Here is a 26,492-nt window from a genome sequence, read left to right as displayed (position 1 = left end):
TCAGCTGAGCCTCAGACAGTCTCTCTGGTAACTAGGTAGAGGAGATGGAGAAACAGGAGATGAGAACAGAGCTGTCAGGATTTGCAGCATTCAGGAGGAGCTGCTCCTGCCTCCTGAGACACTTACACTTTTCTGTCAGTCATTTAAGTGATAAGAAAACATTCTGATCAAGCCTGAGTAACACAAAGTGAGAAATGAGCTAACACAAAGAAATAAGGAAGCCCCACAGAGCTTCTTAAAGGACACAACTGAGGACTGAGTCCAACCAATGAGGATAATAACAGCACCGAAGCAGTATCTGTTGAACACGTGTGATACAGTTCTCTAAGCCCTTTATGTGTACTGCCTCCGGCTTCAGCAACCCTTCAAAGGAGGCACTGTTACTATCTTCATGGAACATTCAGGACAGCTGAGGGTGAGAGATGCTACTTTCTCAAAAGGAACCGTGCTTTCAGTCTAGTCTGGTTCTAGGGTGCTGGATTAAGGTTCCAAGAGTCAAGGGCATTAGTACTGTGGTGATTAAGGTGGAGTTCCAGCTTCGCTGGCTTTGGGAATTGCCCTGGGCATTGCTGGAGCACACTTCCAGGTATGTCTGGCTGGGTCACACAGGTATTGCCTTAGGATCTGTGACCTTCAACCCTTGGTGCTCTGGCACTGTTCCCCTCTTCTGCTTCTTGGCTGCCAAGAACTAAGCAACCTTGCTTTGCCACACCCTTCTGGTATGATGTTTCTGGTATGACTTGGAGTCAGATGACTACAGATGGAAACTGTCAACCAAATTAAACTTTTCTTTTAAATTGTGGGAATCAGGCACTGTGTCCAGCAGCAGAAAACCTGATTCATATAGGAAATTGGTACCAGGAGTTGGGTTGGTGCTATGTCTATACCTCACTATGTAGTTTTGAAGGCACTGGAACTGGTTTGTGAAAGTTTAGAAAGCTCTGGCGACATGGGCTATAGAAATATTCAACTGCCTTAATAGTTTAATGGGCAGGTGACTCCAGTCAGAGCTCAAAAAACCTGAATACTGACAGTGAAGGCCAGGATCAGGTGATTTCAGTTGAAAACAAGGACTCCACTGGCAGATGGATTAGAGGCTGTGTGTCACACTCAGGCTGGAAATTTGTCTTCATTCTGCCCATGTCCTGAGACTATGCAGGAAACTGAGATTGAGGGCACTGGATAATCTGTAACGGAGATTTTACAATAATCTAACATTTAGGCTGTGGCATTGGCATTGGCATTGGCATTATTGGCTACTTTTAGCTAGATTTGTAATAAGAATTGTGGGCCAAAAGCCAAGCAAAATTATTTTGAAAAACATAAATTTTGACCCAGAAAGAACCTTGTATAAAGTTGAGGCCAAAGGAGGTGTGGCTAGCAAAGAGGTTCATATCATTAAAAAGAAAGCAGTTTGTACAGGAACAAGAAGAAAGGTGAGGGCACCTCATTAACCAGCAAGACCTCAGGTATTGCAAGGACAAGGGTGCAAAAGTTTAAACCTTTCCTTTGAGAAGACAGTCCCTGGAATGGGCGTGTTTATCCTATACTAGTGGTGGCGAACCTATGGCATGCATGTTGGTATGTGTTTTGTTTTGTTTTGGTATTGGCAATTGAATTCAAGACCTGCTTTCCAGGCAGGTGCTGTGCTGATAAATTATATCCTGGCCCATACTATGTTAAGATCAAAGATGCTAAAGCAGAGTTGTGTTTTCTAAACTAAAAATTCAGTATTCAGGTTTAAGTGGTATTGGTATTTTGTAATAAATAAGTGAGTTTTGAGTTACAGTTTGAGCACTTGGTCTCTAAAAGGTTCACCATCACTGCCCTATGGCACTGCACCTTGGGAACATGTAACCTGTTTTTGATTTTTACAGAGCTTCAGAACAAGAGGCTGCCTTGAGACTCAGAAGGGACTTGAACTTTTGAAATATGCTGGAACTGTTGAGATGGGGACAGGACTATTGTATTTCTGGTTGTATGAGAGATAGTTATGTTAGGTCGAATTATGAATTTGCTATTGTTTTTATTTGTAGATTAAGTCTGGTTTAAGGAGATATCTTTGGGTGTGAAGTTGACAAGTGCATTATGACTCTCAATCCTGATACGTCAACTTTACTGGGTTAAGAAACGGCTACTAGATTAGAAAGTACGCTCCTGGGTAAGCCATGGTTTTGAATAGTACAAATGGTCTCTCACCCATTCTTCCCTGGTACTGTTCTTGACCACCATGAAATAAACATCTTTGCTCTGTCTGCCATGATGTCCCTTTTTGGGACTGTCTGTCCCTGTTTTACTATTGGCATAATCCTCCCAAACCATAAGCTAAATGGAACATTTCCTTCTGTAAATTATGAGTGCTGGATATTGTGTTCCAGCAATGGGAAAATTGACCAGCACAAGTGTTAAAGGGGAGAAACGGACTCAGAGCTGAAATTAGGACAAGGTCCACATGCTTTCTGTTAACCATGATCTTAATGGAAGCCCAGGGTTATTTTCAGGTAACTGAAGGGGTATCACACAGAGTAGAGGGGAATGTAGATTGTGTTTTCTCTGTTGCACAACTAAATAAGGTGGAAGTTAAAAGTGACCCATTCATTGTGAAAAGAAATTTTTAAAAAGCTAGAGCTGAGCACCCACAAGACAGACTCAAAGTATTTCAGCAGAGTTGGTAAGCTATCCGTCTGGGAAAACACATGTAAAAGTTCTCTGCTACCTATGGGACTCCAGAATTAGTAGGAAATCTTAGATATTGTTTCAAATGAGAAAATAGTAGACTGTTCTCCAAAGTACTAGCCATTCCAATTCCTGTGTAACCTCAGTTTCAACATGATTATGGCATTCTGAACTACACACTGGGGAGGAAATCTTTAGAGAAAATGGCATGCACACTATCAGGTGGTTCAAAATGCTATTTGATTTTGGCATGTGTTTCTGAATACACACTTCATAATGAACATATGCAGATGTATCCAGAAGGTAGGGATTTCATGATAAAAGTATCTTTCACACACTGACTTCCGTTATGTAAACAGTGATCTGTTTTTGTGGAAAATGGTACGGAATTCTTCTTACTTTTTACAGCCACTATTTATGCGGTACACTGCTCCTTCAGCTCCTGCACTTTCTTGGAAGGGTGAAGCCACAACTAACACACAGTTTTGTGGCAGAGAGGATGAGGCAAGAGGAAATTGCCTTCTGGCTTGTTAAAATGGACCCTTCCCTGACTGTCTTCCAAGAGGAAGATAGTCCTTGGAGGTGTCTATTTGGTCCAAACAGGAGATTTATGGGTCACATGGGGGCTGAACCAGTACCCCTATTCCAGCCCTGGGCTCTACGTTCTGCACGGCACAGCACCACACTGCATACATCTGGACTGAAAACCAAGCCACTTACCCGTCCTCGCTCTGTGAGCGTTGTCAACATGACAATCAGGGACAACTTCTGATCCCAGACGACTTGCCAAAATTGTGCACAGGTATGTGGCAGGGGTCCCTGAGTGGCAATATACTTGTTTGCAAGGTTAGCAGCAGGAATTTCCATCTGATAAGAGATTGGTGAAGTATTAGAAGCTGTGATTGCTGCAAAGTAGCCAAACTTAAAAACTTCTCTTGCTAACTTACATTATGCCAGGAAAATATTTATCAATTTACAGTGAATGAGAAAAACAAAGTTATTTCTTTTTTTTTTGTCTTTTTCCTTTTTATCGGTACCAGGGATCGAACTCACGTCTGCCTGCTTGCAAGGCAGGCGCTTATGCCGCTGAGCCAAATCCCCAGCCCCACAAAGTTATTTCTTAAAATCCTTGTGAAGCATTTGACAACAGTGCCAGCATAAGGATCTTTAAGATTAAATTCTATGATACTTGGTAGAGAAAACCCAGAATGCTCTTCCCCTCTGGACCAAGTTCTTTCTGTGAAAGAATACTGAGAACTCTCTGAGCTTCAAATTGGCACTGTGGTCCACTGTTCTTAGGTGGGGAAGGTAAATGAAGGATCCTAATCTGTGGTTTGGTTTGTGGTTGGGTTCATGGCTTCCTTCATCCTGGATAACACAGAAAGATTAGACTTTTTGTAGGGTTACTGCCCCCCAGTTAGAAATGCTGAAATGAGGGCCTGGGTATCCAGTCTCATAGATGTCTTGGAATAAGAGGAATCACTGATCAGACCATTTTTAAAGAGCAGCTCTTGATATTCTGCTGTAACTTGAGATGAAATCTGAGAAATCATGTTTATTCAGAGGAGGCTTTGGTAGACACTGGCCTAAGGACTGCCCTGCCTGGCACTTTGCAAACAAAGAAGTTTCCAACTTTTCTAAATGGTTACCTTTCAAATGCAAAGACAAATATTTACTATATGGTACTCTACAGAACAAGTTTGTTGACCTGAGGCTTAGATGAAACTGAAATTCACAGAACTGAAGTTCATATGCATTTTCAGAGGGAATAAAAATTTCTCTGGGTCCATCTATGAACCTTTCCCTTTTTCTTTTTCGGATTCTATATAAGAGGTGGTCTTGTTTTTCGGCAAGCTGACATTAATAACATGGGAGCAGCCACCCGTGTTGGTAACTTAAAGTCCCCAAAACATCCCTGGCAAAACCAAACACCTTAACGGCAGCAGCCCTGGACGAAGCATGTGGATGAGGGACTGGGAAACAGGCTGCAGTTCAGCCCCATCTGCTATTAGCTTCGTGGCTTTTCAAATTATTCAGTCTCTCTGAACCCTAGTTTTCTTCTCTGTAAGATGAGACTGGTCTCCCCTCCCGTGGCTGGCAGTCTAGCTGAAATGTGCAAGACACAGGGGAGCACTTTGTCAGTGACAAAGCTCCCCACTGGCTGTTCAGGCCCTCCTTATGGTGAAGTGCGTGCTCTTTCTTATGCCTGGATTCTTCACTTACATTCACATAACTCGCGTTAATATAATCTTCATGGCCCTGCAATAATACCCGGGTGGTGTCATCTGTGGGGGAGAGGAAAATTTACCGATTATTCTAAGCGTTATTTTTGTCACACCAAGTAAACAAGGGTTCAGTTCCCAGCCCCATCTGCAGCTCCTGCCTCATTAGCATAAACACTATTCCCCAACTGTTCAGTCTGAACCGGCTGCGGCAAAGATGCCGGTGTTTACAGACACACTGAAAATCGTTCCAGAATACCAGGCAATCTGGTTTAAAAAGGGAAACATTATCTCAGTGCAGGGGGGAGGGTGCATTCGTGCTGGATACTCACAAGGCAGAACATCTTTGTATCTGTTTTTGTCCAGATTTTGAGGCAGCTTTGCACAGGTGATGGCCAAACCTGGCTTCTTTCTGTAGAGTTGCTGTACGACAAATAGAGAAGTAAAATCATTGCAAGAAACAGCTATGAAGGAAGCCTCAAGAAATACTTTTAACAGTAAAGTTTACCACATGTGGCACCAAAATCTTAATGTTTTAAAGTAATTATATGTTACATATTAAAAGACAATCTTCTCAAAAAGAAATTCTATAATTCTAGGAGAAACCAACCAATTAAATCTTTAATTAAAAAAAAATTTTTTTTTTAGATTTGAGGATTTTGAGGGGAAAAAAGTCAAAGACAGGGATGAGTCACAGATAATGGATCCTGTTAAGTAAAACCTTATCTTTATGACAATTACTTGACAAACGCTAAAAGCATGTAGAGGGGGAAAAAAGAACTGTCTCACAATTAAATGGAAATCGTCTATCTAAATTAGTTTGAAAACCCCATTTCCCTCTGATTTGATGCGGCAAACTATATTCTCTGTTCAAAAGTGGGAGCATTTCATTCATCATTTCAGAAGTGTATTTCTACAGTAAAAACATTTATCCCAACACAGCAAGCTTCGTTTAAAGAGCTGTCCCCTACGTATGCAATCACTAACTGAAAATTCGAAACAAATGATGTTTGCTACCCACCCACAAGCATGTTGCAGTACCTGCCAGGACTTTCCCCACCATGTGTGAGAGGTGTTGCAGGGCCCTCATTTGGCAAGTGACAGCCTGACATTAGATGCTTTGACCAGGATCACAGACAGCAGGAGGAACTCAGACTTCCTGCCAAGACTTATGTTTTGTTTTTTGTACAGCTGTTTCTTCTACCCTGAGAGCTAAGTCCCTTTTCACTGGTGGTTCTTACAATCTCTCTGGAAATTTAAAAACAACTTTCTTTTTCCAATTCGGGCAGTAATATTTTTCTTTTGCAGAAACTTTGAGAAATTCAGGCTAGTTATGTGGAAAAAAACTATCAGTAATTTCACAACTCTGAGAAGACCTTTTCATATATTTTTCCATCTTTTCTGTACATTGATGCACATAAAGGTATGTATATATATATATATATATATATAAAGGTACATATATATATATATATATATATAAAACATGTATGCACTACATTTTTAGAAACAAAAACTGAGACTAAACTATATATATCGGCATTTTTCACTCTACATTCAATGGAAAGTGAATGCCTTAAAAGAAGATAATATTCTGGGCATTCACCCCTGAGTTCAAGCAATCTTGTCAATGACAAAGTGACTGTTAAAGTTATAACTGTATTAAATTAATGCTAATAATTTGGAGATTTTACTTTATTTTTGGCTGCTTGGGTAACTTTAGCCCTTAACCAAGCATATGGTTTTTTGGTTTTTGTTTTCCTTTTAGGTACAGTGTAAAATATTTGGATATTGGAAATATATTATTCTTACAGCCTTGATATTTAGGGTGGATTCTAAAATATAAATTTTTGTGAGATTTCAAAGACTAAGATTGTTTTGATTTTAAAAGATGTTATCATAAGTCTGTTGAGGAGAAAAACTACTGCATAAAATCACTAAGTTGGAATAAATATTTTGCACTGGTTAAAAATAAAAGAAGGTAATATTCTTCAAAAAAATGTTTCAAAGTTGAAAAAGTTCGGCAAGTCTCTACCTTACATTCTATGAATCTCTAATAAGCAGGATCTACAAGCGCACAAACTTATATGATCAGCCAAGGATTTCTCAAGACAATCTGGCCCTGCAGGACCTCAGCATGTCACAAGTGTGAGATGCTGGGAAACACTTCCACCGTTTTGTTTCTGCCTTTTCAGAGGAGACAGTGGTAGTTCAGAGGAGACAGTGGTAGTTCAGAGGATCAATTTCAGGGCCTCTGCACTGAGCTACTTTGCCGGCCATTTTTGTCTTATTTTTTATTTGGAGAAAGGGTCTCACTAAATCACTCAGTTTCCTGGGTTGGGCTTGAACTTGTGATTCTCCTGCCTCACCTCTCAGCATGCTGGGATTACAGTGTGTGTGTACTCCCACACCCAGCTCCCCACCAAAATTCTGAAGCCCATTTCCCCTTGCTTATTATGTAAGTGTCTAGTGCCCAAGCCATTAGATATTCTCTACACAGATCATTTTTAATGGCTCAATAATTTATTTTATTATAATGTATTTTAACCTTATTTTACTCTATCTTGTCATTAGGCTATTTTATTTATCTATTTTCTGTCTTTTTGAGACAGGGTCTCACTATGCAGTTCAGGCTGGCCTTTGGCTCACTTTGCATTCCAACTGGAACTTGCAACAATCCTCCTGCCTTAGCCTCCAGAGTGCTGGGATTACAGGAGTGTACCACCATGCCCAGCTCAGTAGGTTACTTTCAATTCATAAATTTAACAACAGAATTACAGCACCAAAGCATATTTGCAAGGACTTTGATACATAAAATCAAGAGGCCACACAAGGATGTAGAAGAATTATTATGGTCAGTATCTTCAACTATAATGTCTCTGTGTTTTGAACAGGGAGGTTAGATACTATCTCTACCGTACTTCTATGGTTTTGCAAGTTGCACTGTTTTATAAACTGGCTTTTGTTAGTCTACTGTTATTAAACAATCTGCCAAGAACTCACCACAAGATAATTAATATGGAGATTTGAGGTCACTAATAATGCTATATCTTCTTTTGTGGGGATTGGGGATTGAACCCAGGGCCTGCTCACTGAGCTATATTCCTAACCCTTATTTTTTGAGAAAGGGTCTGAACTGCTAAGTCAAAGCCAAGCATGGTGGTGCATGTCTGTAATCCCAGCACTTATGAGGCTGAGGCAGGAGGATCATTGTGAGTTTAAGGGCAGCCTGAAATGCATAGTGAGACCCTGTCTCAAAAGACAAACAAAAATTGTATAGGGAACCTTTTAGAGACCAAGTGCCAAACCGCAATGCAAAATCCACTGATTTATTGCAAAGTGCCAACACTGCAATTAAACCTGAATACTGAAGTTTTAGTTTAGAAAAACAACTCTCCGCTAACATCTTTTGTCTTTAAAAGAAAAATGCAATAACACAGTAAGGAGTGAGCCACAGGTTTGCCACCACTGTGCTAAACTGTCCACCTGGGCTCAAATTGGTGATCTTTCTGCTTCAACTTCCAAGACAGCTGGGATTACAGGCATGCACCCACCATGCCCGGCTTAGAAATACTGTATCTTCTACATTTACTGAATGTTTTGAATTTCCAAAGGCTCGGAGAGCTCAGGTATTGACCACCTGTACAGTTTCAGTTCCTGGCAATCCAGTAGCTGCTAAACAACTTCCTGAACACCTGCAGGCTTTAATGGACTCTGACTTCACTCTAGAAATAACCACATGATTTATTGGAGGTTTGATTTGGCTCTGGCAGAAGGATGACATCTGAGCCAGCCACATTTATCTAAATGGCATTTTAGTCCTAACTGCATGGAGGTACAATCCAATTAAGGAAATGTAACTTATAAATCAAACCTGGAAGAGGAGCTATACATCTATATAGATATACCTATATATATGTAACTTTTTAAAAATAGCAAAAGTGTAAGTGCAATCAACTTTAAGTCTATCAGACAAGTGTAGATCCAGCAAAAGGCTTTAAGATTTTAAATGTATCTCAGTAGTAATGATCTATTTGATAGGACTGTACAGTAGTAACAGAAATTTACTATGTCACTATTCAAAAAATTTTAAATGTGTCCTCTCTGTGTTTCATCTAACAGAAATACATCATGAATCATGTCAGAAAAGTTTATCTATAGCACAGTATTTTTTGCAGAAAAACAGATACAGCCTGAACATCTCCTTACAAGGAAAAGTGTTGACATAATTGTGGTACAATGATACTACAAAATTCTGAGCAAATAATAAAAAAGATACAGTAAAAACAGGTTTAAGGATACCCATTCATCTATTCTGAAGCAAAAACTGCATGTTATCCAATAATATGTACAATGGTGAGCCCATGAACACATGTAGTATATACAATGGGTATATGCACAATGCTCTGTGCATGTATGCACTTGTGTGTATTATGCATACAAAATATATTTGCAGGAATACCAAAAAAGTATGGAAGGAGACAGACCAAATTGTAAATTATAACTAAGAGGAAGAAACTCAATAGGATGGCAGTCAGAAGATTGCTACTTTTATCTCGGCTACCTCTATGTTATTTGGATTATGACAATGACTTTTAAATTTAAGTGAGAAAAAGGAATACCACAAAATAAATATATATAAAAATTATAAAGTACATAAATTTTAGAGAAAGCTGAGTAAATACATCTAAGTTAAGGTTTTTTGGCTTTTAAAAGGTTTGATAACACACTCCTGTTTACATCCACTCTGCAAAGGTTAATACTGAGCAGAACCAAAGCAATCTGTGGTTTCTTATCTCTGAAGTGCCGGAAAGCTGGCTTTCCAGCTACTCTGTAGCAACCACACTCCCCCACTGTGGGCTACTGTGCTGGTGGGCAAAAACTCTCCAATATGAGGGTGACAGTGGAAAGGGATGTGTTGGAAACACAGGTCCATCTTGGGAGTGCCGGGGTCAGAAGAGAATTAGTCAAGGCTTGATGATATTGGCCAGAGTTCGTTTGAGACAAGGTTTTAAAGGAACTACTCACTGGAAAAATACACCTTGCTTTACTTACTCCCAGGTTGCAGGTGTGTAAGGCAGAGAAGGGCTCCTAGCCACAGGTCCCCAAACCCTGTCCTAGGAGGGGACAGCCAGGAGGCTGTAAGGCAGGGTCAGAGATGAAGGATTCTAAAACCACTTAGTCTTATGCAAAACTATTCATCTTTATGTCCTAAAATGCACTGATCCGATCCTACCAGAGTGTCATTCTAAGAAGCTCTGAAACTAAAGGTAAATTATGAAAAGCATGGCTGAGAAGGGTTGCTAAGGAACAGCAGTATTTAAATTACAGCATCAATCTCTCCAGCTCTGGCCTCTAAAGACAAAATTGGAGGCAGCCCAGGTGGGACAGATCGTAAGCCCGTGGGTTTTGAGTTCAAATGTTTCTTCTTTCCCTTCAGAGAGGCCCGGGGGAAGACTCAGGGGAAGACTGCAGGCCCCCCTGGCTCTACTCCTGCAGCCGGCGCTGTGAAATCTAGTCACCCTATCCCCTGCACATGGGTTTCGAATTCACAACCAACTCCAATCTGAGGCTACTGGCACAGGGAAGGAAGTACTACTCCCTGGCACATCCAAGGCTGAGAACCCATCGAGGAGGAAAAGACAGGAGGAGGGGAAAGGGAATTGAGGGGACTGTGGGTGAGGAGAGCGCACACTGGGGATCCCTTTCATTCTCTCCAATAACCAGGTTCAGCGTCAGGCAGGGGCTTTATTTTTTGTTCTGAGACTGAACCTCGTTCTTCATACTGAACCACACCCTCAGCACTTTACTTTTTTTCTTTAAGGCAGGGTCTCCTCGAATTGCTACTCTACTCCTGTTGGGCTTCAAACTGGGGCCTCCCTGCCTCACCCTCCCAGGACTACAGGCATGATCCAAGACCTCACTCAGCTCCTGCCTGTTTGCCTATCACAAAGGTGGGGGTCCTGTTTTGTTCACCACTGTAACCCCTAGGCCACTACTCTGCCTGGCAGGTATGAGGTGCTCAACTGAAAAACACTGTGGAGGGAGGGGATCACAGCATCTACTACTTGTAAAAAGGGATGCAAAACTACGTAAATAAAGCTCTTACACATGATGCTGTCATTAAACCGAGCAGAACTCATTCTTCGTAAAAGCCCAAGAGGTTGTTTTGCTAGTGTTGCCTCTCATAAGCAGCCTGCCCACAATGTGGTCATCCATCCTCTCTGTACTGTCCCAGCCAGGGGACAAGTGGCCTTGATTAGAAGGTACCTGGTGCATCTACGTGTCTTCTCATAAAGATGTACTTACAGATACGGTTGCTGGTAATTTTGAAGTTTTGTTAGGTTTAGATTTTAAATATCCCCCAAAGGCCCATGTGTTAAGGCCTATGGGTGCCTGGGAGGAGGTGGATGTTGCGGGAAGTGGGGCTTTGTGGAAGGAAGTTAGGTGACTGGGCCCATGTACTTTACAAGGATACTAGGATCCTAGCCTCTTTCTCCCTCTCTGCTTCTTGGCACAAGGAAGTGAACAGGTTTGCTCTGCCACATACTTCTACCAGGATGTTTCTGCCTTGACACAGGCCCAAAACCAACAGAGTAAAATGACCATGAGCCAAGACAAATTCTTTCTTTTTAAGGTGATTATCTCAGGCACTTTGTCACAATAATGGAAAGCGAACACCAACTTTCAACAATGCTATCTCAACACATAGCCCCAGATGTAGGCCCTGCTGGTGTGCTGGACAGTACTCCTGCAGGCCTTTCACACATGTCTTTTCACGCATGTCTTTTAAGGGGGTGCCTGGCACTGGACATGGACAGGCTGCCTGAAGGGTTATCTGAAGGCCTCAGTGTGCCCCATGTATTTCAGACACATAGTACTGATAATCTTCCTCCCTTAAAAAAAGGAAAAAAAAAAAAAACCCACGTCTTTGGAAAACTTAAAAAGCACTCTTTTTAGGGATGGATTCTGCTCCTGAAGGTACAATGCTTTTGGCACGTGTCAATTTAAACCTCTCATAGTTTTCTGAGACTTTTGCCCTTCTGCATGCAGGTCTGCAATGAACACAGGAGCCAGTGGCTCTCTCGACACTAAGGAAGAACAGGAGTCAGTGACAGAAGCACCGGTTTCTGGCTTGACAGAGATGGAGAATGCAGCAGTGGAGGTTCGGCGGGGTGTGAGACGGACATGACCTTTGGTGGTCTCTGGCTACTGCTCTAATCCATCATTCCAGGAAGGTAGGCGTTATCTTGTTGTGTTCTTCATTTTCTATCAAACAAATTCCCTAAGTCTCCAAAGAGGTCTTAACAATGAGCAAGAGGCCAAAATTACATGTCACCTGGTCACTGGATGGGCATGCACAAGAGATTCTTTTGTTTGCTGGGAAGCTGGTTTTCAAATTAGGGACAGGTTAGCATAGCAACTTAGCTTTTTAACTCTGAACCAAACGTGTATCCTTTATTTTGCTTAAATAGGAGCCTTGACTCAGGGTGAAGTGTGGATTAGGCCACAAGTTAGTTGCTGGGAAGAACAAGCCTATGGCTGAATGGGTGTGATGCTTACAGGACAGTGACCCGGAGGTGAAATGGACCGGGATGCCGCATGGCCCCAAGTGTGCTCCTTTGTATGAGAGGAAGAAAAAATCCACAACTTGGCTAAACATTCTATAGTATTCGGGTAGCCTGAAGCCAATCACAAATGCTGCCAAACTGCTCAGTGTTACTGTGGTGGGAGTGGCTGTACTGGGGGGCGGGTGAAGAGTTGGTGGTGGCTGGCAATGGAAAGCTAATGCTGGTGGACTCAATTTGTATTCCAGCCAGTCTCCCTATGTTGCCCAAGCTGGTCTCAAACTCTGGGCTCGAGCAATCCTCTTGGCTCAGCCTCCCAAGTACAGACTATAGACACATGCCACAAGGCTGGCTAGGTATTTTAACACAGACTGTAATTCTGGTTCTATGTTTGACTAAATCTGTGACTGTCCAAGTCCCTTAATCACTCTGAGCTTCAGGTTTTCCATTTCTAAAAGAGTGATATTGGCAGGAGTGGAATGGCTCACCGGTGGAGTATGCAAATAGCATGGGCAGTCCCAGGTCCAATCCACAGGATGGCAAAAACAAAAAAACCCCCAGCAGCAGAAGCATCAGAAAAAGGAGGAGGAGGAGGAGAAAATGGAGAAAGAGAAGGAGGATGAGGATGAGAAGAAGGAGATAGATGAGGAGAGGAGAAGGGGAAAGGGAAGAAGAGGAGGAGGAAGAAGAGGAAGAGGGAAGAGGAGGTAGAAGAAAAAGAAGAAGAAAAGGAGGAGAAGGAGGAGGAGGAGAAGGAAGAGGAGGAGGAAGAGGAGGATAAAGAGGAAGAATTCCTAAGAATTCTGGCTCAGCTAAGACAACATATGTGAAACACACTTGGTAGACTCCAAAGTGCTCTACAAATGCTAATTATAATTAAGCGTGATTTTATTACAACTGGAACCAAATGCTTTCTGGAGTGCATTTGTAACTGTTTACAAAACAGCCAAGAGAGGGAATTCCCTTAATAAAAAAGTACATCAAGCCAAGCTTTACAGGAAACCAGTTCTCCATCCAGGAGGGGCTCTGTCTACAGTCTGCTCCCAGGGCAGGTGCTCTGAGTCATGGAATGGGTGTTGTGGGTAACTGCCTCCCCTTCCGGCTCCTGTCCACACAGCACACACCCCATCAGCAATCTTCCCACCTCCCAGCGGCACTGGAGAAGGTGGTCAAGGAGGCCAGATGAGCTAGGACTCTGGAGTCACACTGCCCAGGGTTTCAAGTCTGGTTCTATGTGATCATTTGTTGTATGCTCCTTAGACTCTTGGAGCCTCTGATTCTACATAATAACAGCCATTACTTTTAATGGCATTCTTATCGCGTACCAGGTATTCTATTAAGTATTTATCTCAGCTACCCCTTACACATCAACCCACGAGATATCTAATGCATAGATGGGGAAGCAGGGTCACAGACTTTAAAGGACAGAAGTCAGAATTTAAGTCCTGTCTGGTTCCGTGCAGCTAGGCATACTCTAGATCTTTGCTACCGCAGATATTTCACTTCTACTGTGATACAATGGCCTTCTCAGGCCAACAGTATCTCCTACTTTCCAAAAGCTACATTATAGTTAAGTGAATATGCACTTGAGTTAGCTGCCTGGGTGCCAATCTCTCTGCCTTTTATTATGAGGCCTTAGAGATGTTACTTCATCTTTCTGAAACCCTATTTCTTTTTCTCGACAAGGGGAATAAGGAAAGCAGGTATGTAGGACTGTTGTAAGGATAACATATGATGATGATAATGGCCCTTGGCACATAGCAACTGCTCATTGAAAGGTTCTCTCCGATAAGCCGTCCATTTGACCCAGTCTTCTTAACATTCCTCTGCTCTAGCAGCTGTGGGAGATTCTGTACCCTCTGAAACAGAGGAGTCCATGTGATGCTCGGCTTAGCTTTAGGCTCCTTGAGGAGCAGACAAGGATGACTGGAGAGAGCTAGTCCCTGGGGATTCCATCAGTCCTATCACATAGCAGATCTTCTCTTATCTGCTCAGTATTCTGGTATTTTGCAGAAAACATTACTTAAACAGAGGAGTTTCCTATTTAATTTCTAGGAAATGTATAGACTAACTGAAACTGGCATACAGCTCAGTGGCATAAACCCCTACCCAGCAAGTGCAAGGTCCTAAATTTGATTCCTGGTACCAATAAATAAATGAATGAGTGAATTTCAACCTCCTAATGTGTACAGTCTCCATCTCCTTCTTGCTCTTTCACCTGACTACAATCTCCAAAAGTAATACTTTGGACGGGCAGCAGTGAGACAGTATTTCTGGGACAATTTCTTCCCTCTCATCCTGCATCTGCTGGCAGTTCACAGTCTCAGGTGATCTTGTTAAAAGTACCAAGCAGGTAGCTGTGGCCTGGGCCCCAGTTTGACAAGCTCCCAGGAGATTTCCATAGACATGGTCAGAGGTAAGCCTTAGGGAAAACACTATTCCAAACACATGGGGAAGTGTGGGTATGTCTCTCTCAAACCCTTCTAAAATTTCTTTAAAATGCTGGAAAATACTTCGAAGAAAATCTTATGGTGAGGGGGCTCCTATGTGTAAAAGAACCCGCCAAAGCAGAGTCCTTTGGTGAAGGTGGCTCTGTGTGGAACACGAAGACCAACCTTTGTGTTTTTCCCCAAGGAGAGTCCACAGCGCCTCCTGGTGGACCACAGGATCAACTGGAACAATTCTAGCTGGGTTGATGGCCTTCCTTCTCTAGGAGCTGACTCCCAGGGTTCCTCGCTGTCCCAGCCACCCCAGGGAGGCCTTTTTCCTTATGTGACCTGACACTTTATGAGGTCTTCATAGGAATCCTCCCGTCCACATTTAATCCCACCCACCCTTCTTATTCCTGTATCTCACCCCAGAGGAGCTCCTGGAACCGCCTCACCTCTGGCTGCCACGGGACTTATGCTCTATATAATGAGACCACTCCTTATCCTGGTCTTCAGCTGTTTCAGGGATTCTAGATATATCCTCCCACATAACCAAAATTACACTGGAAGTTCCTGTGGTCAGAAGCCCCTCCTCCTTTCATTATGTTTCTGACCCAGCGTTGGGGGTGAGTGGTTAGGACATCAGACACATGGGAAGGAGGATGAATGAATGGATGACTCCACACGCCTTTCCTTCTTCACACCTTCCCCAAACCAAAACAAGGATAAGGCCAATCTCTGTTGTGATTGGATTTCAGTTCTTGTTGCTTCCTTGAAGAGTGTACCAAATTTCATTTGCATGAGATCAAACTTACCTTTTGTATTATATTATCCGTCAAGGCAGTTAACTGAAAGGTTAAAATTCCCTACTGCTTTTGAGGGAGGAGGGATCAGACCTTTGTCTTTTTTACCCATGGGGTCCTGCTTTCTACTGTTCAGCTCAGATTGTTCTAATACATCTTTAACATACTATGCATTATACCATTATAAAATAAATCTGTCACTCAAAGCTTCCTGTTTTGCATTCCTTCTAGTCTGATGTTCATTACTCATGATTTCTTGAATCACTCTGCAGCAACACACACTTGACAAACGCTCTACTTTGGCTTCTGCCTTTTCTCCTTTATATGGCTTGCTAATACATAGTGCATTGCTGATTAGGGCAAGTCCCTTCTGTGACTCTTTGTCCTTAATTTATGAACCAGACTGTGTACTGCTAATCACAATCTAGTTTCTTTTATTGGCCTATTTCATGCTTCTTTGTGCTCTTTTTTCTACTCTTTTATTGCCCGGACTACTTTGCTTCCTTCTGCCTTTAAATACATTTGAAAGATGAACACAATTTTCATGCAGTGAACCTTCCGCTCCTCTTTGGTTTTGTAAAAGGTCTCAGGTGATTTTGCCAACAGTCTCTCAACTTTGTGTGTTCCAGGTCCCTCCTAAGGTTCTGTTGAGGGAAAAATACTATGCCATTGTAGATAACAGTAACTGTTTCAAACTTTGGTCCCTGTGGGGTGGGGGTCGAGAGCTGGCTCTGTCACATCCTTTGGGTGGGTCTCTCACACCACCTCTCTACTATGTTCAACTGGAGTTTGGAGCTTTTGTGTTGGCAGCTAAATTTGCTGAGTCCCTCTTCCTCCTCTCCTCCTCAGTTTCTGACATGTCTCTCCATGACTACACAGTTACTACGCTAAGAGGGTGAGACAGAGTTCAGTGCTGGGTGGTGATCTTGGACCTCTCTCTCTGGGCTCTCTTGCTGCCCTGACTCTCAGAGCCTAAGATGGGGCTCCTCTGGCTGTACCCCAGGAGGAGCACAAGCCTCACTTGGGAGTCCTTGCAGCAACTCTGCAGTTTGAGGTTCATGAACCACACAATCCTCTTAGTGTCTGTGTCTCGGATTTGCCCTACAGTACCCAGTGACAGCAGGGCAGCCACTGGGCATGCAGCAGTAGCCAGAGTCAGCCCTGGGCACCTCTTACCTCAAACTGGATCAGCACTGTCCCACTCTCGAGGCCCTTCTTTAGGAGCTCCATGGATGCCTCCAAAGTGTCCCCACCCTCTGGACACATGGGGAAAATGGCCTCTGGGAAAAGCTGGTTCAGTTCATCGTCAGATTTGATCTCGGCAAACGAGTGGACAGCTGGAACAAACAAGACAGAGCATCTGGCTTGCCACGGTGGCTGATCAGTTTCCCTCAAAAACCTACCCTACGGCACGGGGTACAGATGGTTTATAACGTCTTATTAAATGATTAGGCACAAGGTGATCATTTCACCAGAGACACCACTTCTGGGCTAATGACTCAGTATGTGGTAATTATGGAAAACAACATACTAATCTTTCTGGTAAGTCTTAGATGAAAGTGTTTAGTACACATAGGGGTTTTTTTTTGTGTGTGTGTGTGGTACTGGGGATCAACCTTACAACCTCACGCTTACCAGGCAAGCTCTTGAGCCACTGAGCTAAATCCCAGGCCCCCACGCAGGCTTTTTGCCAAGGTGAGGAAAGAAGAAATGGCGTGTTTTAAAAGGAAGCGAATCCTCTCTGCATGCTCTCTGGCCTGGTTATCTTTCTACCTCACAACCTCTTCTCTCTTCTTAGGTTCTTTTCACTTACTTTCTTAAAATGAGCATTTTCCCAGGCACCAGGAGATGGGCCAAGCTCTCGCTGTGACACCATCGTTCCTGAGCGCCCAGAGGCTGTTTCTATGTGGGAGGCTCCCAAGAAGCTCCAGTCCTAACCTCTCATCTGAGCTTCAGCTTTGTCTAAGCCCATGTCAGACTTAACGGGGGAGAAATTCTTGCCCAGTACTTCTATTTGTCTGTATCTACTTCTTTATTCTTTCTCCCAAGTTGGAAGCTTTGGGATCACTTCTGAACTTTCTGAGTGGAAAGGGAAGTCACTCTCTCACTCGAAAGCCTTCAACAGGCCAGATGTGGTGGTGCACATCTGTAATCCCAGCGCTGAGGGAGGAAGGGGCAGGAGGACTGCAAGTTTGGGCTCCACTTGGGCAACTTAGGGAAATTCTACCAGATAGATGTAGACAGATAGATAGGGAACTGGTTGGGTGGCTCGGTGGTAGAGCACTCCTGGATTTAATCCCCCGTGTCACATACACACAGACACATGCCTTCAATGGTTTCCTACTAATCTTTAAATAGTAAGAATGGTTTCCCCACACAGTTGAACTGAATCCTCACAGTTCTGAACGTTCCTGTTGTTTCCATTTCACAGATCAGGAAGTAGAATCTCAGAAAGGGTAGGTCATTTATCCCAAGTAACTCAGCCTGTTAGGGTAGCACATGGAAATTCCTGGCAATACACAACAGTTCATGGCCCTCTGACCCTAAAGACCACGTTCGTCTCACCGACCACAGCAGCTCAGCTGTTCTTGTACTATGGATTTCTGTCCTATCTATGACTCCCATCCCAATGTCAGTTTATCCTTTTTTTGTATCAATTCATATTTTTTATGTACATGCTTATGTTCAGATAAACTTACCATTACAGTTACTAAAAGACTGGAGGCCTGTTGTTTAAACTTGCACTGTCTACTCATACCTGTCGTCATCTCCAACAGGGGCAGCCCCTTGGTCAGGCCTGGTAGAGGCCTTTTCTGCTGCTCTGGATACCCAGCATATGACAGGACACATCTATCACATGAGGGAAGCCTGTCCTCATCTCCAACTCCTCTGATGTCTAGTGCTGTGGACCTACTGGCCACAGGGTTGTGGGTAACTTTCCTCACCTTTGTGACTTGGTTTCCTCATTTCCCCACTTAGAGTGAGAACACTCAGCTCAGAGGAGTTGTGGGAATTCAAGAGGATGATGACGTAGTACAAATGGCACAGAGCAAGGCCTGGCCCTTCCCAGGCACCAGCTGCTACCAGGACTCAACATTTACTGTGTTTCCAGCACACTGCTGAGGTTGGTGGGATGAGGAGGTGGAAGGGGATGGGAGTGACCCAAGAGACCCTTCCGTCATGGAGTTGTGATGAGGGAGCCCCTATGGCCTCATGCAGGAGGAGGTGTCGGGGTCTATGTGGGCCTGGCTGCACAGGACAGGGAGATCTTGCGGGAGCAGAGAACGAGGGGTGTGAGCTGCGTCTACAGGTGAGGCCAGGGCCTACAGTCATATCCTTCATTTACAGTCCGAATTCAGAGCTGTGTGGGGGGACCCAAGGGAAATGGCTTGTTAACGCAGAACAGGAACAGGAACAGTAATAATACCGGACAGAGCTCTCCCTTCAAATACTTGCTGTAGCTAAGCTGCAGCCCCAATGCTTTCCAGGGTTAGCACCATTCAGTCTCCACAGGAGCTGCGAGGAGGGCGCTGTGCGGCCATCATCTCACGTCCTAGGAAACTGACTCGCAGCCTGGGTATGCAACTTGCTCAAGACCCCTCAATAGGTAGGAGACATCGGCCCAGATAACTAGGCTCCGCCCTGCCAACCTCACTGACTCCCTGACCAGATCAAACACACGGCAATAATTTAACCCTGTCCTCCAAGAAGGAGCAGAGGCAGCTAGCAGTGTGCCTGAGCTGCGCCTGGCCGGAGCAATCTGCGGCTCTCACCCTACATAAGGGAGCTGTGGGGCTGCCTCCCTCCAGAGAACTCTCGGGGTCAGTGCCCTCCACTGCAGGCACATCTTCAGGTTTCCTCAGCAAGAAGCTAGGTTTTTACGTGAAAATTCTTTTTAAATGTTGGCCACAGACCCAGCATTTTCCAAAGCACAGCCTGGGCTAAGGATGATCCTGCTTTGCTAGGGCTGCATTCTGAGGCTGTTCCTCCTGCAGGGGTTGTTACCTTTCCTCCGGATCACCAGGGCCAGCTCCCTGCTGTGGGACTCCCGGCTGGCTTTGATGAACATCACCACCTGGTCATGAGTGTGTTCTGAGATGTCCCGGCCATTGATCAGCACAATCTGATCCCCTTCGTTCAGCTTAGGAATGCAGGTATCGGCCTGGTGGAGGGAAGCCAGCTCTCCGTTACCATAACGTCACCCTCAGGGAACATCGCTGAGCTCTCGGATGCCGGGCCCTGGAGATGTGATGAAGTTTATCTTCCCTCCCCCAGCACCAGTGTCACCATTTTCTCATATACTGCTGTGTGGACATGGTAGTGGGTCTTGGGATTTCACAGACATGTTGCTCAGAATGTAAGTTATGAACTATTTCATAACTAGAGACCTGCTAAAAGTCAATTCTCCATGGGAGCCAACCTTTGCTTACTATCATGACAGCGATGCTTCCAATCTTTTGTTTTCTGGATGTACTTGTTAGAAAATGATTTGCCAGCTAAGTCTAAGTATGTATGTCTTGCAGCAGAGAAAGGAAATCTTTGTCAGCAGAAGCTGTTATGGAGCTGAGTGAGAAACAGTGTAAGAATGAAAGCTTCCTTAATCCCAGAAATCATAAATAGCAATAAAATGTATACAAGAAGCTTAAAGACTACTTAAGAGTAAAGCCTCCGAGTAGTTCTCTCCTAGAAGGAACAGCAGTTCTTTGACACTCTACTGCTCTGAAAAGGCAGATGATAATAAGGTAATTGGAGGGTGACAGGTCTGTTTGACCACAGTAATTGCTTCCCTGTATATAAGTACATCACGCCATACTCCTAAATACATACAATTAAAAAAACAACAGAAGAAAACAAAGCCTTTAGGAGGCCCTGGCAAAGAACTGGAGCAGGACTGGTGGTGAGATGTCAGGAAAGGGGCCTGAGATTATGGTTCTATTTCAAACATGCAAAAGGGCAATCCTGGTGCCTCAGTTTCCCTCCTTCCAGCAGTACTTCTCAAAATGTAATGTGCACATGGCACACCCGGGGATCTTGTTATAAATGCAGACGCTGGGTCAGCAGCCTGAGTGAGTCTGAGGTTCTGCAGGTGTAATTAGGTCTTGTGTGATGCAGGTACTGCAGCCTCAAGGACCACACTGAGCGGCAAGGGTCTAAAAAACATGGGTTCCATTCTTCCTCTCCATCTGTAGGTATTTACAGACATGCTTTGCTGTTGTAAAGAGACAAAGAGTGAGAGATAGAGGAAGGAAAGGTGGGGAAGAAGGAAGGGAAAGGAGAGGGGGAAAGAAGGGAAGTGAGGAAGAGAGGGGAGGGGAGAGGAGGGGAAAAGAGGGGAGGAGACAGAGGGGAGCAGGAAGGAGAGGAGAGGCATGGGAAGGGAGAAGAAATGGCACAGAAATTGAAACCTGGCAGATTTATAGGAAAGCGAACATAGGTAGCAACCTGGGACACGTTTACTCACAGGTGACTCTGGGTTTATCCTTGAGACTACAAGAGGCATCTTTTGATCCACTCCTCCCTGTAATGTTTTAAAGTGAAAGACACTTGAGTTGTTTGTAGCAGGAAAAGACAGGCAGACACCAACGAATGTGAGTCTTCTGGCCCACGGCCTCAAACTTGGCCCATGCCAACCACAGGTTTGTCACCCCTTTCAGAACCACAGAGTAACACTGCTGACTCCACCACACTACAGGGCTGACCAGAAGAGCTCTGCTCAGACACCGCCCCTGCCACCCTGGGTCCATCTTAACAAGCACCTTTGACCGGAGCTGCCACCAACTCCCTGAGCTGTGGTATTCATGGGTTTAAAAATACTGTTATTATTGCTCATTTTTAAGAGCTTAATAAGATGGTATGAACCTAGTGCACGGCAAACATCAGGTACAGAGCAGGATCTTAGCATGAGGCAGTTGCTGTGGTCATGTCAAACACTCCCAGTTCTGAGGGCTGAGCTGGTCTCCTCACGTAACTGAGCTATGCAGTACGATTCTAAAGCAAATTAAAAATTCACCTAAAGACTGCTCCCAGCATAAAACCTCTTTATACCTACAGACAGCATACCTTAAGGTTAAATCCAAATTTCCCATCTTCATCTGGCGTGATACGGATCAAGACTAAATAGCTGTCACCATTATCATTCTAGAAAACAATGAAAAGTGGTCACTGACATTATTTCCCTCCCCCGTGCTTAGTGATTGTTTCTTTGGGTCATGCTTACTTAGCTGCCTGCCCATGGGATAGGTCCTCTGGCCACTTGCATGTGCCATGACCTGAGCCCACTGACCTTGTCACAGTAGTACTGGCCAGTGTCATCAGTGGAGCCCCCTTTGGTCACTCTGTGGAAGTCCTCTAGGAACTGCTGGTCAACCCCATCTGGTGAGCAGGATCCTGGAGCGTTTGAAGATGGAGACACAGAACTGGATGACTTCTGGGTCAGGCAGCTATGTGCTGCGTTGTTCTCGGATAAACTCCTTCAGTGTGGAGAAGGAACAGATACATTAATAACTGGTTTAATATGTTATTGGAACAAACACTGCTGATTGCTCATGTTTCTGCTGACCCCTGGCGCCTTAATAGATCTGCAAAGGTCAACTGCAGGGCTCTAGCACAATCAAGAGTCCTCAAGTCACCACTGTACTGTCCAGCCAATACTAACCCTTTTGGTTTGGGATAAAGAGGCCACAGGAAGGCAGGGTGCTTTAGAGAAAGAGTTGTGCTATGCTGCCCAGGCTAACTGCATGTGATCTTTCTGCCTCAGCCTTCCCAGGAGCTGAGACTACAGATCTGCACCACTATGCCTGTACTGGTGGTTTAAGTCAGACTGTCAGCAAGGTCACATGAATGGACACGGCCCCGACTCTTCTGGAAACTTTCTTTCCATCTCATTCCTGCTGCTAGTTCTGCTTCACAGAACTCTGGGCTACTCAAAGGAGCAGCTGCTTCATATTCAGAATAACCTCCATCTCTCCTGCTTTGGGGCATTTACTTGTGACATCTATGAATTGTCCCAACTGAGATCATATGTTTTTATTTTTCTCCATTTAATGTAGGACTTTCTATATCTTAGGGCTGTCACATGTGGCTATCTAAATGTAAATAATATGAGAAAAGTCGGTTTCTAGTACCAGCCACAGTTCAGACACACAATGGCTACATGTGGCAGGTGGCTCCTGCACAGGCTCCACCATCCCACAAATTCCGTGGTGCACCACTGCCTAGAACTGTGTGTGTGCCTGAGAAGGCAGAGTGACATGCCCAGCGTCACACAGCTCCCCCTCCCCTAGGAGACAGCAGTCTGATGCACCAAGGGCTGAGTATTTCTTTCCTCTCCAGGCCGTGCCAAATCTGCTCCTGAGAAGCCCTGGCTCTGACCTCAGAGCCACAGGGTCAACCGTCCCTTCTTCATCATATATAGCCCACAGGATGCCCAGCTTCTCTGAATCACCCGCACCAGCCCCTGCAGAGCCACGGGGCTTGAGCAGGTATCTCAAAACACCCATGAATATGGGCTCTTTCTGCATTCTACAGACAGCTACCTCCTAGTCCTATGCAAAGTGAAGACAGGAAGTGAGCAGAAACAAAGTAGGCAGCTGCTTCTAATTCGCATGCATGGATTTCTCATTAAAATGGTGCTTCTGTTTCCTTTCAAGTTCAAATTAGCTTATCGTGTGTGTGTGCGGGGGTGGGGGCTTGGGCAGGAGGTGGCTGGGCAAGGAACCCAGGGCCTTGCGCATACTAGACAAGTCCCATACCACTGAGTCACACCTCCAGCCCCAGTTCTACTGTTAATAACAGCACCACCTCATGGTGGGAAGGGCAACGCAGAAACCAAAGCATTCAGGAAATGCTATTTCCAGTTCTAATGCTGGACTTGAACCTTTTTTATAGGAAGAAGTTGTCAACAGTGTGTACATACTTCAGATGTTTGGATGAGTCTACAGGCTGGGTGACAGTAGTGGAAAGCAACGGAAAACAAAAAACAGAAAAGCTGGATGAATTATACTTATTTAATTTTTAAACTGGATTTCAACTTATTTTTCTGTGGGTGTGGACTTTATTATATGAGATATACATCTTTTTTAACTGAATAGTCTGTCTAAAACAGCTTACAGGGCTAAATAATACTGGTACCAGTACTACTCTATTAGTGTTATTAAAATATTCAAAGTCGTCCTATGTCTCAATTTGTTTTCCAAGTAGGTTTTGAGAAGCTACTTTTAGGCAGTAATCTAGTTACACAAATGCTGACTTTGGGCCTGACTGACTGTGAAAAGAGGTTGTCTGCAGGATGCAGAGACACTCAACTCATTGTGCAGGATGGATGGACAGACAGATGAGGGGCAGCACAATGGATGACAGAAATGACTGGTGGCAGCCGGCCAGAGCACTGGCCTTCCAGGAATGGAGCTGTCGACACAATAGGCTCCTCCCTCATTTGTAGGACTCGAGGTGCCACTGAGATGGGGCAAGTGGGCAAGGAGAGAGAAGGAAGGAGACTGCCTTGCAGACCAGGTTCCACGGGGGGAATGAAGAAAGGAAGAAGCGATGGGCTGAGGGACAGAAGATGACTTTGTGGGTGGGACTGAGCTGTTGACTGGGGGCAGGAGGAACAGAAGCAAGAGTTTGTCCCTAAGATAGGAAGAAGAGGATGCCAAGGACTCTCGCCATCTTCTAGGAACCAGAGCAGACACATGAGATAGATCAGGTCCCAGCTTCCGAGGAGAAAGGGGCAGAGACAGAACACCCATCAGATGCTTCAGAACCACAGAGGCAACTGGCATCAGCCACAAAAGCTGTACATGAATTCACTTCTCTAGAAAGCGACAAATTAAAGAAATGAAAAAAGACAGTTTCTTATGAAAGGAAGATGCTCTCCCAAGAAAGGGTGGCTAATGCTGTGGAGTCGTACTGAAAGAATGGCTTCCTTCATCCTGATGCAAGGCAGCATGAGATGGGCATGAAGATGAGGGTGGAGACCGGGCCAGTCCGGGTTCTGGCCAGTCTGCACATGCTCGGTACCAATGCAGCAACCATCGCAGGCCTGACTACATTTTGGATGTGCGGTTGGTTGAATTTGTGGATGCTGGACCTGTGGTGGTGAGGGCTGACAGCCAACCATCAGCATGTCTAACATAGCACCTGCTATACTTGCGCACTGCAAAGCACTTTCCCTCAATGGTGTGCTGCTCAGGCCCTGGGAGCCCGGGGGACCAAGGCCAAGGGAATTCCTGCAGTCAGTGTGGCTGAGGAAGGAGATCACTAAGGTCCCTTCCAATGGACTGATGCTGTGAAGATGAAGTGGCAGCTGTGTCCTATCCTGTGGAAGGGCTCAGGCTCTATGGAAGAGGCAGACAAACAGTAAACAAGTTAAACGTGCCAGCCAACAACACTAAGACTAGGGTCCTATGCCAGTGACATGTCCAAACAATTCTGATACTAAAACAACAACTAAAAGTCTTTTGCACGCAACACTAAATGGCTCTAAACTTTGTTTCTGCCAGCATCTTCTGCTCTGCAAGCCAGTTTTTCTTTAAGTACTTCTCCTTTGTATCTGGTGGGAGATAGTGGGGGTTTTGCTTTTTGTTGTTCTCCTGAAGAAAACTGACTTTCATGCAGAATTTGGTTTTTCCCTGAAAGCAAGGCAAGGAACACTGAAAGGCTGATAGAATGATGGGAATAACAAAAGTGTACAGCCTACTTGGGCACAAAACACACTGCCGAGGCTTCAAAACTATAATCATAAACTTGCAGTGCTGCTATAAATACGAAACAAACCAGAGTGAGTCATCTGCCGGAATAATGTTCAGACAGCCGGAGCTGTGCCACTCTGGGTGGAGATCCAAAGACTAACCACTCTTTTTCTCTCTCTCTTCTTCATTTTTAAGTGAGAACAGAACATTGCACTTAATTCTTCGTCTTAAAAGGAACCCTCCTCGCTGTCTGTTCTCTGACAGAATGCTTCTTTTTGCCTTTTAACACAAATCTGCTACAGAAAACATGTCAAACTTTTTCTTAAACATTTTGCAAATACTAAAGTTCCAGACACAAGTCTTTCTCACCAAGTACAGCCCAGCCTTTACTTCTTGCCTGGGGCAGCAGAAGATGCCTAGGTGCTCAGTGAGGCCAGAGGCCTTGAAGCCCCAGGACAAAGCAGCTTTACACCTGCAGAAAGAGGTCCTCCACCTAGTGTCACCAACCACCTGTCCCAAGCAACCACCCATCCCACTTGCAAATTACAACCACTAACTCTATTCCCCAAGTGGTCTACCGTCAATGCACCCCGAAAAATGTCAGCAAGGAAGGCAGTCTTTGCATCATCACTGTGTGCTACTTTTAACATTCAGCTGCAAAATAAAGACGTGCTCCAGGAAGACATTTTACATGGTCTTGTGGAGAAGTTTCAAAGAGAATCAGCATGAACTGGGTGCAGGGTAAGCAGGGCTACAAATCACTGAAGTCCACAAGACTTGAGGAAATAAGGTCTAAATATTATTTTACTTTCATAAATTTAAATGGTAAGCAACTCTATGAGTGTGGCTCCTATAATGTACTGCAGTTCCAGATGAGCTAGTATTCCATGTGACTGAAGAAAAAGGGGGAACACTGATGAGGACACACAATCAGGCCTTTCTGAAACCTCAGACAGTTTTCCAGACCCTCTCCTCCTATCACTAAAGCAACAGGGTCCTACTCTGCGAAGACAAAGGTTGGTTAGGTGCCACTGGCCTGGAAAAGCCTGAAGGAAAGCCGGTATAAAGTGTGCTGGCAGACTCAGAGATGATGGAGCCTCACAAA

At 44.4% G+C, this 26,492-nt stretch overlaps 1 protein-coding gene across 6 annotated transcripts in view; it reads right to left on the bottom strand.

Moving 5' to 3' along the window:
- Positions 1–26,492, bottom strand: part of Ptpn3 (protein tyrosine phosphatase non-receptor type 3) — a 115,329-nt gene that overhangs the window by 12,690 nt on the left and 76,147 nt on the right. For all 6 annotated transcript variants that reach the window (XM_013145869.3, XM_003463779.5, XM_063261044.1 and 3 more), the window contains 8 exons: positions 21,982–22,168; positions 21,759–21,836; positions 21,160–21,216; positions 19,704–19,860; positions 16,875–17,035; positions 5,231–5,321; positions 4,900–4,961; positions 3,397–3,543 (listed from right to left, as the gene is read on the bottom strand). In XM_013145869.3, coding sequence (XP_013001323.1) covers positions 3,397–3,543; positions 4,900–4,961; positions 5,231–5,321; positions 16,875–17,035; positions 19,704–19,860; positions 21,160–21,216; positions 21,759–21,836; positions 21,982–22,168 — 940 coding nt within the window. The remainder of the gene's footprint in view (positions 1–3,396; positions 3,544–4,899; positions 4,962–5,230; positions 5,322–16,874; positions 17,036–19,703; positions 19,861–21,159; positions 21,217–21,758; positions 21,837–21,981; positions 22,169–26,492) is intronic.

Source organism: Cavia porcellus, unplaced genomic scaffold (genome assembly GCF_034190915.1).
Source record: "Cavia porcellus strain 051 isolate PalLab524CR breed Dunkin Hartley unplaced genomic scaffold, mCavPor4.1 scaffold_1, whole genome shotgun sequence".
Taxonomy (NCBI): Eukaryota; Metazoa; Chordata; class Mammalia; order Rodentia; family Caviidae; genus Cavia; species Cavia porcellus.
The sequence above is the reverse complement of the archived record's forward strand: the minus strand, read 5'-3'. Positions and strand labels throughout refer to the sequence as shown.